The sequence below is a fragment of the Tinamus guttatus genome, unplaced genomic scaffold, assembly GCF_059628265.1.
Source record: "Tinamus guttatus ecotype Peru unplaced genomic scaffold, ASM5962826v1 Tinamus_guttatus_pri_ptg000605l, whole genome shotgun sequence".
NCBI lineage: Eukaryota > Metazoa > Chordata > Aves > Tinamiformes > Tinamidae > Tinamus > Tinamus guttatus.
The window spans coordinates 125,132-141,934 of NW_028289139.1; the positions used below are offsets into that span (position 1 = coordinate 125,132).

At 45.8% G+C, this 16,803-nt stretch overlaps 1 protein-coding gene across 1 annotated transcript in view; it reads right to left on the minus strand.

Moving 5' to 3' along the window:
• Positions 1-205: 205 nt before the first annotated feature.
• WNT9A (Wnt family member 9A) overlaps positions 206-16,803 on the minus strand; it is a 47,540-nt gene continuing 30,942 nt past the window's right edge. The window contains 4 exon segments of the mRNA XM_088535041.1: positions 206-844; positions 12,841-13,022; positions 13,025-13,102; positions 16,206-16,465. Of these exon segments, the coding sequence (XP_088391167.1) occupies positions 371-844; positions 12,841-13,022; positions 13,025-13,102; positions 16,206-16,465 (994 nt within the window). The 3' untranslated portion in view covers positions 206-370.

Below are 16,803 nucleotides of genomic sequence, written 5' to 3' on the forward strand. Positions count from 1 at the left end.
ATCACACAGTCGTTTATTTCAAAAGACAGTATGTTAGCCCAGGCATCCATGGAGGATTGGTGAAATGATCAGGATGTTCCATGGACAAATGATCTGCCAAACTGCATGAATGACTAAGGTGAAGGTCAACTGGTGTCTAACCCCAGCGTGACAGGCACTTACTTCCACATGGTTGGACCTCATTAAAATTCAGTCTACAGGAGGAAAAAAAACAGCAACACAGCTGGGTCACCTGTACCCTACAAAGTGCTTATGTCTCAACATAGCTTTCAGATCCCAGAAGGTCAGTCAAACCCTGTTTGTCTCCATATGTAGTTCTCATAGACCGCAATCGCCCACCACCGAGGGTAGCCAAGAGACAGAAGACGCGTCAGTCTTTGCAGGTATAAACCTCTTCTCTCTGGGTGCATTGCTTGCATTCCACATAGCAACACCAGCGAACCTGGCACTGGCACGGGCGGGTGACCACCCGGCTCTGCGTATTGTGCCCTCGCCCACAGCAGATGCTGTCGCAGTTCTTGTCTTTATAACATTTCCTTCCCGAAGTCCCAGGTGAGTATCTGCTCATCAGACAGAAGCTTGGGGAATCGTCAATGTAGACAAGATCCGTAGTCCTTGGGATTTGATCACTGTGACCAGGGATGGACTTCTTGGGTGGAGAGATGTCTCCTTCCCCTGTGGCCTCATTGGTAGTGCTACCCACCTTGAGCGACGTCTCATATTTCTGCTTCAGCTGCTTCCCTATTTCATGGAATGGAGAGAGCTGCCTCCAGCATGTTCGCACAGTACAGGATCCAGATACACCATGGCATTTACAGGTCGTCTCCACTCCAGCTTTGATGACCTGTGAACACACACAGCCCCAAGAGAAAATCAGTTACAGGAGGAGAAATTAAGGCATGGAACAAAACAGCCCTCTTGCTGAAAGACACTCCTGGAACCAAGAGTTGATGACAACATCAATCTATCTGTTGGAAGAAGGCAGCAAGCGCATGCTAGAGGAAGCGTTTGCCTTGGAGTCTCCGGGCTTCCAGAACCAGGATACTTACTTGCCAGAATATTGCATTACTTGGCAAGTTAATTATACTAATACAGTGTTCAAAGGCTTTCTGGTACTGCCCTGCCATGTCGGCATTCATCTACGCAGTTTTGAGTGATGCAGCTAAGAGATTACATAATACAAATTTTAACACTACCTTACGTGTTTTAACAGGAGCAAGGAGATAAGATACAACAGGACTGGAAGGAATTCAGGCCTAACTCATCTTCATCACCAATATTAATGCATCTCAAACCTCCACCTCAGAGAAAGAGGTATTGAAGCCTTCACCAGCGCAGATAAAATGCAAGTTTTTTTGTTAGAAGATTTCAATTTGTACCTCCCTCCAGCTGATACAGCAGCACAGGCTCAATGGAAACGCATTTTTTGTTGTTTGTCTGTGTGTGTGCTGTTTCCGAACATCAAGATTGTGCATAGTCATCCCAGTCCATTCACTTTGTGGCTGAGGAGAAACCTTCATGTAGCTGAAATGTACAGAATCCTTGAGAACAGCAGCCTGAATCATCGCTACCAAAATCAGCAGCTCCAAAAGTATCCAGGTACCTTCCACATCTCTAAACCTTGCTCAGGATCTGCTTCTGGAGTGTGGCAGAGTATCCAAAAGGCACTGCTAAATTTCTTCAGGCAGCAATGAAGAAGGATGCATGTGCACTAAGAAACAAAGAACACCATTGCTCACTGGCCAAAAACCTGTTTAATGAAGCACGTTTTCGTGCACTCTGAAACCAAAGCTCTCAGTCTCCTCTATGCCCTCCCTTTCTTTGAAAAATTAAGACATGAAGAAATGGAAAATAAACCCTTGTGTGAAGGGTTCATTAATTCCAGGTGCTTTAATGCAGCCCCCAGGATTTACTCTGCCTGTGGCACCAGCTGTAGGCAGCTTGGATGGGAATCTGGCTTCTCACACAGTGAGTTTCAAGTGAAAAAGAAAACTAGGCTGGCGTGACTGTAAGAAGAATCCATGCCGACAGGTTCAGTCCTTGCAGCCTGGCAGGCAGAAGCCCCTGGGAACCATGACATGGTGGATGACTATAGGGTTGACTAAGGGAGGCTCAGTTTTCACCCTAAGTTCAGATGTGGGACAGTTACCTTGCAGGAAAACAGAGAGGAATTTAAATTCTCATTTCTGGCCGTAAGACCAGACCCACTATGCTGAAGTGGGTCTATCCTACCATCTGCCCTATCACGAGCAAACAGGAGATGCTCCATGTCAGGATGAAGAACCTCAACTTCTGCCCTGATAGCGGTGCCTCAGGGTGAGCTGGTCTTGCCCATGCAAAGACAAGATTTGACCAGAGAGCAAGGACACAGATCATTTGCACAGGACAGAACCCAGCAAGTAGGAAAGCCACTTAGGAAAATGCTGTGCAGGGCTTCTGGGGTAAGGATGAAGGAGAACAGCATCATATAGACATTCAGGGGTTGCTGCATCCAAATATTATCTACACAAACCACCATCCATGGAGGAACAGGTAGCAGGGTTTGAATCCTAGTCTAGCATAATTTCTACACATGCAGAGCCTTACATAGGATATTTTCAATTAAAATATTTGATTGTCGTCTCCTCCTTTCCATTAAAAAAAAAGGCACTTATGACCAAGATCTCTAAACTCAGGATGGGGAATAAAAGGAAAACATTTAATCCTTTGGAAACCAGTCAGTTGTGACCTCTGTCGGTCAGAACTCTTGTGTAAATGCTATCCCTACTTATGCCTTTTCACTACAACTGAGGAGCAAGGCTTGGTTTAAAATCCTTTCCTATTTTTTCTTTCAATTTGAAAATGCAAATGTTCTTTAAGTAGGTACTGCTGCCAGAAATAAAAGCCATCTCTCTGATCCCTAAAGGAAGGAAGGATCTTGTTCACAATATCAGAAAAAAAGAGAAAAAAATGTGTTTGATTTATTCTTAAATAATAAGCTCCCATATAGAGAAACTTACAAATGGTGATGTCCCTTCCACAGGGATAGCTCCCTCCTGACCATGCATCAGGAGGAAGCAAAAATACAGAAGGAAGAGCAGAGTCCGTGGAATCACTACATTGGCATATGAAACGGAGGAAAGGGGATGTTATCTTCAGCAGCAATATCAAAAAGGGAAGAGAATAAAACAGAGAAAGAACAGTTCTTGATCTCAAAGACGGACAAAACTGGCACCAACCTCACAGATATTATAAAGGACCCTACGTTCATAAAATGAATGGTCTAGTAAAGGATCCTGTCAAACCAGGCCACAATAACGAAGTTTCATAATCCAAAAGCACTAAAGGAATTCAAATACTCTCCCCACCTTCTCCAGAGACAGGTTTACTCCTGGGACAACTCTACAGACAACATGAGAGTAGACGTTATTTAGACAGACACAGATAATCTGTGGGTAAAACAGAGGTTATAAACAGGTATTTATAGTTCCAGTTCTCCCTCCTCCCCTTCCTCCAAAATAGTTTGCATTTTGACTTTAAATGGATAACCTACAACCAGTCCCTAAAATAGTAAGTCAGAACAGAGTCCATTTTACAGAGCTGCCTCCTGACAAGGTACCAATGAAGAGTGTCCTTCCTGTGGGCATCTACAATATCTAAAAAAGAAAAAACTCTCCCCTGCTCTGCCCATTATGGCATTTGCCTATGTTATGGCCTCATGACAGCGGGGTGCTGGCTGCAGTCCATCTCCTGACCATCCAGTTCTTCATTATTTGGTGGCACAAGTCCCAGCTGAGCACCATGTGCAAATATGCAATAGGTCATGGACTCGGAATTGGGATCTGGCCTAATCCTGACATTACAGAGACTTTTTTAGAAAGACGCTATGCATAACGCAGCCTTCAGCAAAGCCTGGCCAATGGTCACACTTCATTCCTGTGACAGCCAAGACCTTCTCAAATGCAATCCAATAATACACAGTAGCATTCAAACAAGTGAGGGGTTACAGAGAGATGTGTTACTGCTTATAGTCCTCAGCTGGGTCGGCTTGGTTAGGGGCTGTCACGCTTTCGCGTGCCAAAGTGTCTAGCCAACTCTGCAAGAAATCCCACAGTGTTAGACAGGAGCATACAGAATACATTTCAACACCAACAGAGAGGGGGGGAAAAAAAAAAGTTCATCTATACACTCCCTCATGTAAAGTCACATTACTCTGGTTCAAGAGCTGGGCTTGTGTGAAACAAAGCTCCTAGACCTGATTTCACGGCCAGACCATCAGCAAACTGGTCAAAATTGTTGAGATACTTGCAGAAGGGCAACATACTGCAGTCATTCATCAGTTAAGGCTTTTCTCAACCCTTCCACCTCCCCCCCAAACCACTTACATCTGCTTCACCCAGAGGAGACAACCACCATTGTATAGGAGATGGGAAAGCAGATAATCAAAGAGAAGGGGCTCAGCTGGTACACATGCTCTGGTGCATAGGCTGGACTGGATTTAGAGCCAGCTGAGCAAGGCACAGCCAGGAAAGTGAACATGAACACATGGCTGTTCCTTGTCAGGAGCTACCTCTCTGCAGCTCAGTGTGAGAGCTGATATTGCAGGTCTAGCACACCCCAGACATCTATATGGGGCTAGTACACAACACTAAGTGTTGGAAATCCAGGTCCTGCCTATGGCTTGGCAGCTTGTAGGTGGCAGGAGACCTTCAAGCATCTACAGACATGTAGGTTTAGGCACGTGAATCACATCCTCCATCCAGGATTGAGCTCACTGAGTCAGACATCTGAATGCAAGTGCCTACATCAGAGAAATACCTCTAAAGTCCCACTGGATTCAGCACAGCTGAGACTATCAGGGGATCCTGGGGAGATTCAGCTCACACTGAAGTAGGCACCTGCACTGGCTCAGCTAAGCAGCTCTCCAGGAGCCGCCAAGGTGCTAACTCCCTCTCCACAGCCTAACAGGAGCCTAGGAACTTAAATTTAGGTATCTTAACCTGCCCTGAAGGTAGGATTTAGCCCCCAGTATTCAAGTGTTTTAATATGAGCCTGGCATTATTTTTAGCTGCTGTAACCACTGCACCATGGAACTAGCTCTCCAGGAGCATCAAAGGTCTTTCCTACAGATTGTCCTAACTGCCAGAATATCTCAAATGGTACTATGTGTAGGCACCTACATAACATTTAGGTAAATAAAGCCCACTCTCTTTGAGTTTAAATAGCAATTAAAAAAAGGCCCTAATGAAACCTAGTCTGTTTTTACCCACCTTGCTCCTACCTCCCCATTGATCAGTGACTATAGGAGCCCAGACATCACAGCAGTGGGCCAAGGCATAAAAAGCCTCCCCATTTTCCCTGATTTTCATGAGTATACCATTTCATAAAAGGCAGATTGTGGATTTTCACATAGTCTTTACACAAGTATGGTTGGTGCATCCCAGTCGCCCTACAAGTCTTCCCTTTGATATACTCGAGTGCTACAAAGCAACTCTAGTGAAAACACCCCGGAGAAATTTCTCCTTGCAACAGCTTTTGCTTCCTCCTTTTCCTCTTGTTGCAACCTCCTGTCACAGGCTCTTAATTCATCTTCCTCCAGAAAGCACAGCAAGACTTAAACCCAGTGAAAGGTCAGCAGGCGGCTTGGAGCAGTGTTGCATGGCCTCTTCTGGCCATGCCTCAAGGCAAACAGGTAAATATCTAGGTCATGCTTCCAACACTGGAAGGACTTCCAGGCTAGATTAGTTTAGCCCTAATTGCCAAAAAGGGCTAGTGGGTACAGGGCAGGAGAGGACTTTAACACAAGCGTATTTCAAGCACCACAGGTGCTCATGTTTTCTTCTTGAGGCACATCACAATTCACTGCCTGATCTGTATCCTATGGTCCAAATGGGCTTTGATTTCCTGCACACACATAGCATCACTGCTTATGGCTAAACATATGACCAAACATATTTAATATGCCATGATAAATGGTCAGATGCATGCTTTTATCTTGCTACAGACATGAAGGAACTTATATCAGCTCAGCTCAAAAGCACAGCATATTTGCTGCTATGGCCCAAGCATCAGTAGTGTGGTTGCAGATGATGAAACTCAGAAAGGAGCAACACCACAACCATGAATTTAAATCCTTCTTGCGTTATCTACTGCAGAGAGTTTTGCCATCAAACTCAAGTTGAGTAAAGTCAACCCACTGGACATGCACAGGACCACAGACTAAAATTGTACCTCCCAACTCTCACCTGAGCATTGACCAGCCCAGCCCTCATCACTAAGTCTGGCCCTCTTACAAATAGGGCAGCACATTGAAAGGAAAATAAGACTCTACAAATTAGTTCTGTTGTCTCACAAACAAAAATCCCCACTGATCTTGTCCTGAGCTTACCAAAACCTAGAGAGGAAAAAAAAAAAAGCACAGCAAGGAGAATGATTATGATATGGTAACACTGAATCTTCTTTATTGGTGCCGGCTGTGAAGATGAAATTAGATAGTACCACAGGACCGCCTGCCCAAACAGCTTTGCAAGAGCCATAGAGAAAAGGGATCACAGCAGAGCATTGCTATGCGACATGTAATCCCTCCTTGCAACAACGGCTTGCTGCGAAGCTCAGACTAAGTGCCCCCATAACGGTCAGTCTCAGACATGCTACAACACACAATTTCTCAGTGTTTTAGCTGAAACACTGAGGACAGATTGCCATTCATTCCCAGCTGGGTCACGGGGCTCTGGCGGTGGTTTTCAGACGACTCTTGTCTGGGCTGCAGCAGCCTGACACGGCCACGCAGCCGTGGGAATTCCTCGGTTATCGCTTTCGCTGTCGTCACGGCTGCGCTGCGGGTCTGAAGCTTCAAACCATTCGCCATGGTTTGGGGGAGAACGGGGAGCAGATGAGCCCCTTGGAGTCAGCTCATCCAGGGAAAAGCATGCCCTCGCCTAGCCTGACTATAGACAGGACTTTGAGATATCTCATTAAACAAAAGCAACAACAACATTTCCATCGTCTATACACACAACTCCTTTCATTTAAAAGCACTTGGTTATTCTCTCAGCTCAAATATTAATGCTTGTTTGGACAAGAGCCACAGTCCTATTTCTACTAAGTACCAAACCACTACAAAGCTAGACTTGTCCCTTAACACCAGTCATTGACATTGGCTTAAAGTATGAGAACTTCACAAATTGTTAGGGTTTCTTAATTTTTTAGAAACCCTTCCTTTGAGCTTGTTCTCAAATTTATCTTTCAGAAGAGCTTCTCCTTTAACCTTTCCTTCCTTTTAACTCATTTTTTCACTAAAATCTTGTAAATAGCATTCAGGCAGCATAGAACAACAACCCTACTTTAACTCAAGAACTTCAAATATATTTCATTTTCTCTTCAGTATTTCTAATATGCTTCACATACTGAAAAAGCATAAATAACTAAGTCTGGTTCCTTATGAGACATATCAAACTTTTTGATTTCAGTTTTGATTCAGAGCTTAGATTTTTGGCTGAGCCAATCTCAACATGAAAGAGGGTGGGAGGGTGATTTCCAAATAGCATGCTGGTGCCTTCCTCCCTGCCATACCTGGAGCTCTACAAGCTCACCTTTATGTGCAAAGTCAGGAGCTAGCCTCACAGAGGCCGATATTTGCTAGCTTTGATACGCATCTCAAAAGTCTGGTGCGCCTTTTGAAGGTGCTAGAAAACACTTTTAGCACTTACAGCGCCTGTTCAACAAGCTCTGGAGACTAATCAGGTTGCTAGTGGGAATGGAGATGGGCAAAGCTTGAAAACACTGTTTCTGCAAGTGGAGTCCACAGCACATGTCTGTTTTGCTAGACTTGTGTGTGACCTTTAGCAAGTCACTTAATCTTTCTAGGTCTCAATTTCTATCTGTAAAATGGAGATACGGCAACGAAGATACAGCAACGAAGAGAGTGGTGTGCTCTGATAACATGTTATGTGATAGCTCGTGAAGTGCCTCAGACAGATGATAGCTCCACAAACATCTACCTGATATGGAGCGTCCGCCTCCAGAGAAGGAGGCATGCTCAGCCCTTGCTATCCCTGCCAGCACTGCCTAAGGGAAGAGCCATTCCTTGCATGGACTTCCAAAACAAGCAAGCTAACAGTAGGGAAGAGGCCATGCAGCTCCTGCTAACTTCTTCGGAGCATCCCCTATGGTTTCAAAGATGTTGGTAGTGTCTCAGGACAGGTCTAGATTTGAACCCTACAGCAGCATGAGAGAGGGGAACCCTTTGGAAACATGAATAAGTCCACCTAAACCAAAATACTAGGGTTGATACTGTTTGAAAATAATTTAGGAAGCCCCAAAAAGAAAGTTTCAAGGGAAGATGTTGCTTTAAGAGAGTCTTCTGCAGGGAAATTGTTCTAATCTCCCACAGTTTTCTACTAAACACCCTTGGCTCTGACAGAGACTGTGGTTTATAACCTTGACTTCAGAGTCCTGAAGGCAATGGTTTGCTTGTATCCTTCCATCTGGAAGGATAAAGGAAAAAGGGGAATGGGAACATGACAGTTCCCCCCCTCCCTTTCTCCTTGGGTAATAGCAGTCCCCTTTAATAGTGCCCCTTGGATCTGCAAGACATGCTTGACCAGACATACCTCTGGAAGAGGTCAGCACTCCTGGGATTAAGAAACTTAGCAACGCTCCAGAGAGGGAGTTGGAAAGTCATGTTTAATGATACTTTGCTGAGAAACTGGGCAAATTTAATTAAAACATCACTTACTCAAGTCCAGTGGAACTAATTGAGTGCTCTAATATTCCAACTTTTCATTAATGGGTTACAAAAGAGGGCTGCACTTGTGTACATGGTGGGGGGAGAAGGGGGAGGATGTAGAGAAGAGAGCCTTAGCAAGGCTGTGTGCTTCATTTAATATAACCAAGAAACTTCATTGCTGGCAACTGAGCTTTAATACAGTTGACTTCTCTCACCACCACCACCCCCAATCCCCTTGACACATGCACACAACTTCTACACACACACACTCTCCACCCAAACCCCCTCTAAAAGAATAGCTGAATGAGCGAGAGTAGATTTGGCAAAGGAAGGGAAATTGCTTTTTTAATAAGTGGCCTATTCAGAGCTCCTACTTTTCAATAAAAAGAAGGCTGGAGAAGTCCTGGTCTAATTACCTCATCCTCACACTAGACAGGCTCACCCTTTCATTAGAGATTGAGGTCATATCATATAACTTTGTGAGCCATCACGGGCACAACATGTTTGGTGATTATTTCATTGGTTGCAGCAAAATTACAGTCAACTCAAAGTTGTAAAAAAGCAGAAGTAAAATAATTAAATGAGCACGTCTAGCAAGAGACCCTAAAACTAGGCAAGATCTGATAATGTCACTGTCCCAGAAATACAGATTGTTTGCCAGTGTGACACCATGGAGAAACTGCCATGTTGACCAGAATGCAACAGTTGGTTTCCAAACCAGTCAAACAGGTCCTTTTGCTGGGTCTCAAGGGCCTCTTTATATCTTTTGCTATGGTTAAGAGTAATTAGATGGGAAGCATTACAGGTTGCTAAAGAATCAGAGGTGAGACCACCAAGCTCATACTATACCTTTAATAGATATCCCTCTACCCTCCAAATGCACACATACCCACACACACCTACACCAGTGTAGCAGACACTACAAGCAGCTCAAAATAAACTCTCCTTATTCATTCCCAGCCCAACCCAAAACAGTCAGCAGCATAGCAAAGATTTGTGGGCCTGTAAGGTTTAGCTAATGATGTAGATCTGATTTGGTTAGAGGAAAAACTCGGTGGGCAATGAGCAGTAGTGGAGAAGAGCAGGCTTCAGCCTCTTGCTCCATCACTGTCTTGCTGCATAACCTTGAGAAAGTCTCTGCATCTCAGTTCCTGGTCAAAACAGCAGTAATCATCCTTTTGCAGCTCAAGGGAACATTTAACACCTTGGAGTGTAAGAGCATCATAGCTTTAACACGTACTCCATGTCAAAATTGTTCACCAAAATGAAACAAGTCAAGGTTGCTTATGCTCTTCCATATCCAGAGTCATACTAAATCCAGGTCAAGCTAATTATAAGTAAACTGGGTTAGTCTGAAGTGGTTTTAGTCTATCATAGGCACTAGCTTAGCATCTCCTGATACGAGATGGATAAGACAACAGTCTTAGTTGATGGACAGTGCTTTTGAAAAAACGTGTCAAGGGTTTTATATTTAACCTGCTGCTTTCATCAAGGAAAATACCAGTAGGCTCCGTTGGGGAATCTAAATATTGCCTGTCAGACAACGCTCATCCTCCACCAAGGCTACACTAGAGGTCTCTGCAGAGATGGGCAGAGGAAGGAAGCAAACAGTTTAAATCTGACCTTAATCTATACCCAAGTATAAGCAGTATCAGAGACAATCCAATAGCCACACTTAGGAAATGTAATGCTCAGACTTTAAATCAGTCTCAATATTTTGATACCTGAAGCAAGGACTGCACACTTTGACCACACCACCACAAAGCCAGTCTGACTAGAATAGCAAGGGCTCTAATCCTCATCTCTGATCCAGATATCTCCAATCATCTCTACAGCACCTTACTCTGGCCAGAGTTTAGGTCTGCGCATCCTGACTACTTAGACTTCTGTTCTCCTGGTTGCTACCCACCATCTTCTTAAAAGCTTCCTTCTGATGCAATTTTATTGCTCTCTGCCTGGTTTCACAACACTGTTGTGAATCTAGTGGCCTGCTTGTCTTGCCTTTAGGACATAAAGTGTGATTATTTTAGGAGCAGAAGAGAAATTATTCCAACCACTGCTGCAAAGGGGCAAGGAAAAGCTGTCAGGCAGCAATACAAACTCAAACACAGTGTGGGTGGACAAAAATAGGAACACCGGATCACTGACCTGCAGCAACGGCCTTTGACTTGGATTGCCATGAGGGCCTCAGTGTCTGGACGACCGTCACAACTGTTACTCAGCTGTTTAGCTGCAGATATTACGCTCATGCTTAGAAACCACTGCCAGTGGCCAGGGACTGATCATGCCAATTAAAGTGGAAGCAGAAGGTACAAGACAGTCTGACATTCCCCCTCCTTCCCCCAACAACTCTCAGCTGGATCAAGATGGGCAGAAGAGGAGATGCCTTCCCTCTGATTCCCCCTTGGGATTCATTTAGCTCAAAGACAGCTAGATGGTGCAGATCAGGGCTGAAAAATGATCACATCTAAACAAAATCCAGGGCAAGTTTCAGTGATACAATTATCCTGCCTGAAACTAGTGCAGGGTGTAGAGCTGGGAATTAGGCTAAATTCCTTGGGTATGTTTTTTAGACACAAAATTGCTGGAAAGGATATATTCATAAGAGTGGCAAGAATATGCCAATGGCACCTGAAGCAACAGCCTTGAGGCTTTTGACAAGGCTGGATTATGTGTCTCTGGAAAGGAAGGAGAGCTGAAGACATGTCACCACTCTCTCCAGCATGCAACCACAGACTACACAGGCAACCTTCACCATTTTCAGTTCCATTTGTGACAACCAACTCCAGAGAGCTAGGATAGATCCTCAGGGAAAGCAAACCACAGGGATAAAAAACATAACCCCACAGAGTCCAATTCACACATGCATTGCCAAAGAACTCCAGAGTTCGCAGGCACTGAGCCATTTAATCCAGAGGCAGGAAAGCTGTCAGCCAAAGTCAGACACCAGCTAAATCCAGGATATTTCCAATCCTGACCTCAGCACTGTCTAGGAGCATCTGGTGGTAGGGAGAGGGGAAGACTTTACTGGCCAACACTCACTGGTGGCATTCTCCAATGCCCCAGCTCTGCTGCAAGGAATGACATTTCATGCATACGCACATGAACAACTGAGCTGGGGTGGTGATTCCTAGAATGCACAACTGGCTGGGCAGCATTTGCCTGGGAAACTGGAGACCCAGGTCCCCATCCCAGCCCCAACCCTCTATCCAATCACACGGACAATAACAAGGCTTAGGAGCTATTTATAGCCTTACAGTATGTCCCCTCTTCAAGAGGGAAGCAATGAAATACTGATCCTAGGCACCTGTGCTGGCCAATCTGAGGGATTTTTGTGTTTGAGCAATTCCAGACTAGGTACAGCCAAGTAAATTTGGGGAGAAGATGGAAAGCCCCTTCCCCAACCTCTCCTCTTGCTGAAACTGCAACACACTTTACACCCTTCACATCTCCCATGGAAAAGCCCCCAGGCAGGAGAGCAACCCTCTTGGGGAGGAAGGTGGAGTAAATAGCAGAAAGCACTCAACCTAAGTGCACAGGGAAGGGGAAAAGGAAACAAAAAGTGAAAAAAAGAGGAACTGACATATCCCATCACTGTCAGCTGCAACCCTGGCTCTAGGGAGGTTGAGGGCAGAGTCACAGCATGAGAAAGATAGGCTGAAGGGACTTCAGGGACTGAAAAAAGGCTCTGTCCAAGCTCTGTGCCAGATGTTTGTCCAGTCACCTTCAAAGAAACCCGGCTACGAAAGCATTATGCTTCCTACTTCTGAACTGCTGCTGGAAATGCATCCTTTAACCTCAGCCCTTCCTCCTCCTAACTCACACAGGCCCAGGCAATCCATCCCTCCTTTCCATGCTGAGGCAGTTATTCCATTCCACTTCTCATCTTGGAAAGCCAAGAAACTTCCCTCCTAGGTCACATTTTCTAGACTTGGACACACACTTATGTCTGCTTCCACACTCATTGTTTTGCACATTTCTTGAAGCATATAGACCAAAACAGGGTAGTCAGACTTCACCAGTGCCCCAGAAGATCACTCCATGTATTTTGCATCCACGGTTTCCATTTCCTCACCCCAAGCATGCAGAAGCCACCACAGCATGAAGTCACCCCAAACAGACCTGTGACTCACCTTCATGCCCACGAGGTTATTGTGGAAGTCCACCCTGGCTCGCAGGTCCTTGTTGGGCTTCCTCCCCAGAAACTCCTTGACAAACTTGTTGCTGTATTTCAGGTTGTCACCGCAGCCACCCCACTGCCAAGCCTCACGGTTCTCCAGGTCAGGGGCCTCATCGCAGGTGCAGCGCTCCATGCGCCAGCGCTGCACGCCTTGGCCATGGCATGGGTGAGCCCCGCTGAGGAAATGGCATAAAGAAAGGCTGTCTCCTTAAAACCTGGGGAGAGAGGAGAAAGTGCCTTTATTTGAAGCCAGAGCTTTATAAAAATAAAAAAAAAAATGCAGAAATTGGCAAATGCAAAAAGGCTTGAGCAATTGTCAAAACATAAGTCCTTGCACATCATCACTGATGCTGGAGAGGACATTATAGTGGTGGAGAGCATTTCATGAGAGCCCTTCCTTGGTAGGAAAGGAAGGAGAGAAGTGGCAGATGCCCAGAATGAAAAAAAAAAAAAAAAAAAAAAAAAAAAAAAGGAAATCTAGCCAGTCCTGTGGTTGTCATCCCAGAGACCATCTCTGCCTAAAAACAAAGATGTGAGCAAGAGCTGGACAGGCCACCAAGGTACCATTGCTGTGATCTGACCATATTCCTACAAAGAGGACACCAGTGATGGTCAGAAGCCAGCACAGACTTCCAGCCAGAAAGTTCATACAGAAACCATGGGACTACTTTCCTCTTCTAACCAGAAAAACCACCAAGTCCTGCACCTATTCAATAAAATGGAAGGGCACAGCAGCCAGCTTGCCATCTTCACCCAAACACCTCAAAAATCAGTCTAAACCACTAGTCTTTTATCCACCAAATCTTTTATATATAACCCTTTTATTTTACCTCCTCACCTGCAGTGTCATGATAGAATCTGCCTCCCTCAGGTAGGTAAACCAAAGGTCAGAGATGTCCATGATTTCAGTACAAAATATAAAAGCCCAAAATAAAAAGCAAACATGTCAGCATTTATATGCATAGCCATTTTTTAGCCATGGAAGCTGTAAATGATTGCATATTTGAGAGAGAATTCCAGAACAGCTTTGGATCCAGCTCAAATCCCCCACTCCAAAATAACACAAGTGGATGGTGACAGTAGTGGATTTATCTGCAAGCTGGTGTGTCAACCAAGGACATGCAGAGACACTGCCAGGTCATTTTTGGAACTGTTCATTGGGAGGTTCATGGCTGCTGGGACTGCTGTCTTCACTAAAGGGATGCTTCCATACCTCTTGTACTCCCATGTCAGTGCTGATTTTCATGCCATGAAATAGAGAGGTGCAAGGGTGCCAGCAGAAAGCCCCTACAGCAATGGGGTGTGCAAACTCTCCTCTGGTTTGATACACTGCAATCAGCAACTAACTTCTGGGCTTCAACCAGCTTAGGAGGCATCAGAGACCTACAGCCTCCTGCTTGAAGCCTTGAATCTACAGAGGTTGAGAAATTTCCAAGACAAGTCAGTGCCCAGCATTCACAGCACATACCTGGTTGGGCACAAAGCCAGGAAGAACAGTTCATTTGCCAGGCTCTCCCCTCTCAATCTTCCCACCCGCTTCAGATATATTCTTCCCATTCTCCATCATTTAAAGCCTTGCAAATTCCCAGCGCCCATCAGCACAAGTATCATCTTGCCCTGGGGCAGCTCAGGCAGCTTCCAAGCAAGTCCATGTGACATTTTGGCTCTGGCCAGATTTAAAGCCATCTCCACAGTGCACTATTTGATTGCACCAAGATATTTGGTAACAAGATAATGAGCTTTAAATCAATGCAGGCATTCTAACCTCCAGCGCATCGACAGCCTGCCATCCGCAGCTATCTGGTTTCAGCCATTTCCAAAATTGTTCGCGAGTATCCAAAGAGGATAACAAGTCCCTTAAACAATCCTCTGTTATTTTAAGAAACAGGCTGCATCAGCCCAAGTTATGGAGCAGCAGCCAGGCAGTTCTAGTGACCAAGTACTCCAACAGAAGGAAGGGGAAAATGTTTTGCTTAAAGAGGATTCTTTGGCCTCCTTAAATCATTGCAAAAGCCCCAGGGGAGAGAAGGCAAACCCACAATGATGTATTTGAATAGCTGTGTCTTCCTAGGTTATGCATGTATGCCTTTGCCCCGGGGTATCACTTGCTGCAATGCTGAACCAGGAACCAGCAGCTCCCAGAGCAAAGGGGAGAGATTTACAGGGCAGTGTATTATGTTGCAGAAACAACACCTGAAGGATTTACAGCATCAGCAGTGGGGAGAGATGCTGCACGGGCATAAAGCATGGGAGAATGAGACAGTAGAGAGCCTTGCGACCCCCAGAGCTCCCATCTATTACACAGGGTCTTGACAAGGGACTGGGGCTTCTCACTAGTATTTTAAGGCAATTTAGCTCCAGGCTGCTTTTAAAATACCCATGTCACTTGCTGCCTACAGGCAGGCACATCTGAAGGAACAAGCTGTGGCCTCCAGGTGTCAGCATGAGAAAGTGCTTGGGTTTCCCAAGGCACAGAGAATCCAGGGACTCCTCTGGCATGCAGAGATATTTTTAAACATCTTGCAGCTCAGGCTGGATCCTCTTGGGTTTCATAAGGACTTTCCTTGCTTCCACTGGAGGCAGCGACAGCGCACAAGTTAAGCCCCAACACTTGTGTGACTCGTTCTCACTCATTAGCAAGGGAGGAAACACTGCAAACCTTCATGCTCATCACTGGGCAAGTTCAAGCCCTGGTTTCTAGGTCCATCTCCATCAGCACATGTGAGAATCACCCATCCATGGAACTCCTCCCCAGGCTGAACAACAGACCATAGGGAAAGAGCTGCTGCTGTCACTGTGCATTGTGGCAGGACTCCTCTTGACAGCATCAACACGGAACAGCCTGTCTTGTCTCACTACCCGTGGCAAAAAAATCCTGAAAGATGAGCATGTCCTGCCTTTTAATGAAGGGAGAAGCCCACCTCTTGCTCTCCAATAACAGCTTGAGTTCCAGCAGAAGTGAGGAGCAACTGTAGCTATCTGCAGTAGATAGCTCCAAGCCTGTGGCCCACACCAGGAGACAGAAAGCAGTTGACCTGCCAGCACAAGCAAAGTCACAGCTATGCAGAGCCTCCATGGCTGTGACAGCAACCTCTTGCCACCATCACACAGGAGCTGACCCCAACTTCATCTTCACACCTCCCTTTGGACCACTAGGAAATGGAGACACACTACTGACAAAGAACACATCGGGACCACATCTTTATCCACAAAGCCCCAGAGATGCTCACAGGTGTCAGGCACAAGCAACCCCAAGAAGGACCCCAGGATGCCTGGGGACCTGCAGCAGGCTGTGCTTGTGCCTCCCGTGCTGCTCACCTCTCTTCAGCAGGCTGGCCCGGTAGCGGCCCTCCAGGGTGCAATTCCAACGCTCAAAGCGAAACTGGTATTGGCACTCCAGGGCACTCATGCTGATGGCCTCCATGAGCGTCTCGGCCACACCAGGGTCCCGACGGCACATCCTGCGCTGCTTCTTCTCCAGCTTCAGGCGGTCACAGACTTTGTAGTGGGCTTTGACAGCAGCTTCCTCCATTTCCGAGGTCAGAGGGAGGATGGTCAAGGGTTCGTTCCCGGTCAGCCTGCAGAAGAGACAGAGAGGCACAGATGTGAGGTGGGGGGGAGAAAAAACAGGCAGAGAAAGAAGAGTTGTGGTGGAATTTGGTCTCTCCTGGCTAAGCTATGTGGACTTACTAGTGTCTGGAAGAGGATGGAGGTTAGAGGTTTTCTCTGCAGCATAGGAGGAAGAGGAGGGCAAGAAGTGGTATTTGGGTTTGCTTTCTCTACCAGCTTAATTCAGACACTAGAACTCCACAATTTCCATTTCCCTGTTAAATTCAGTTGCTAGCAGACAGGGCATTTAATGTATAAATATGGAAAGCCAAGCAGCCAGCAAAAAGGCAACAGCACTACAGCTGCT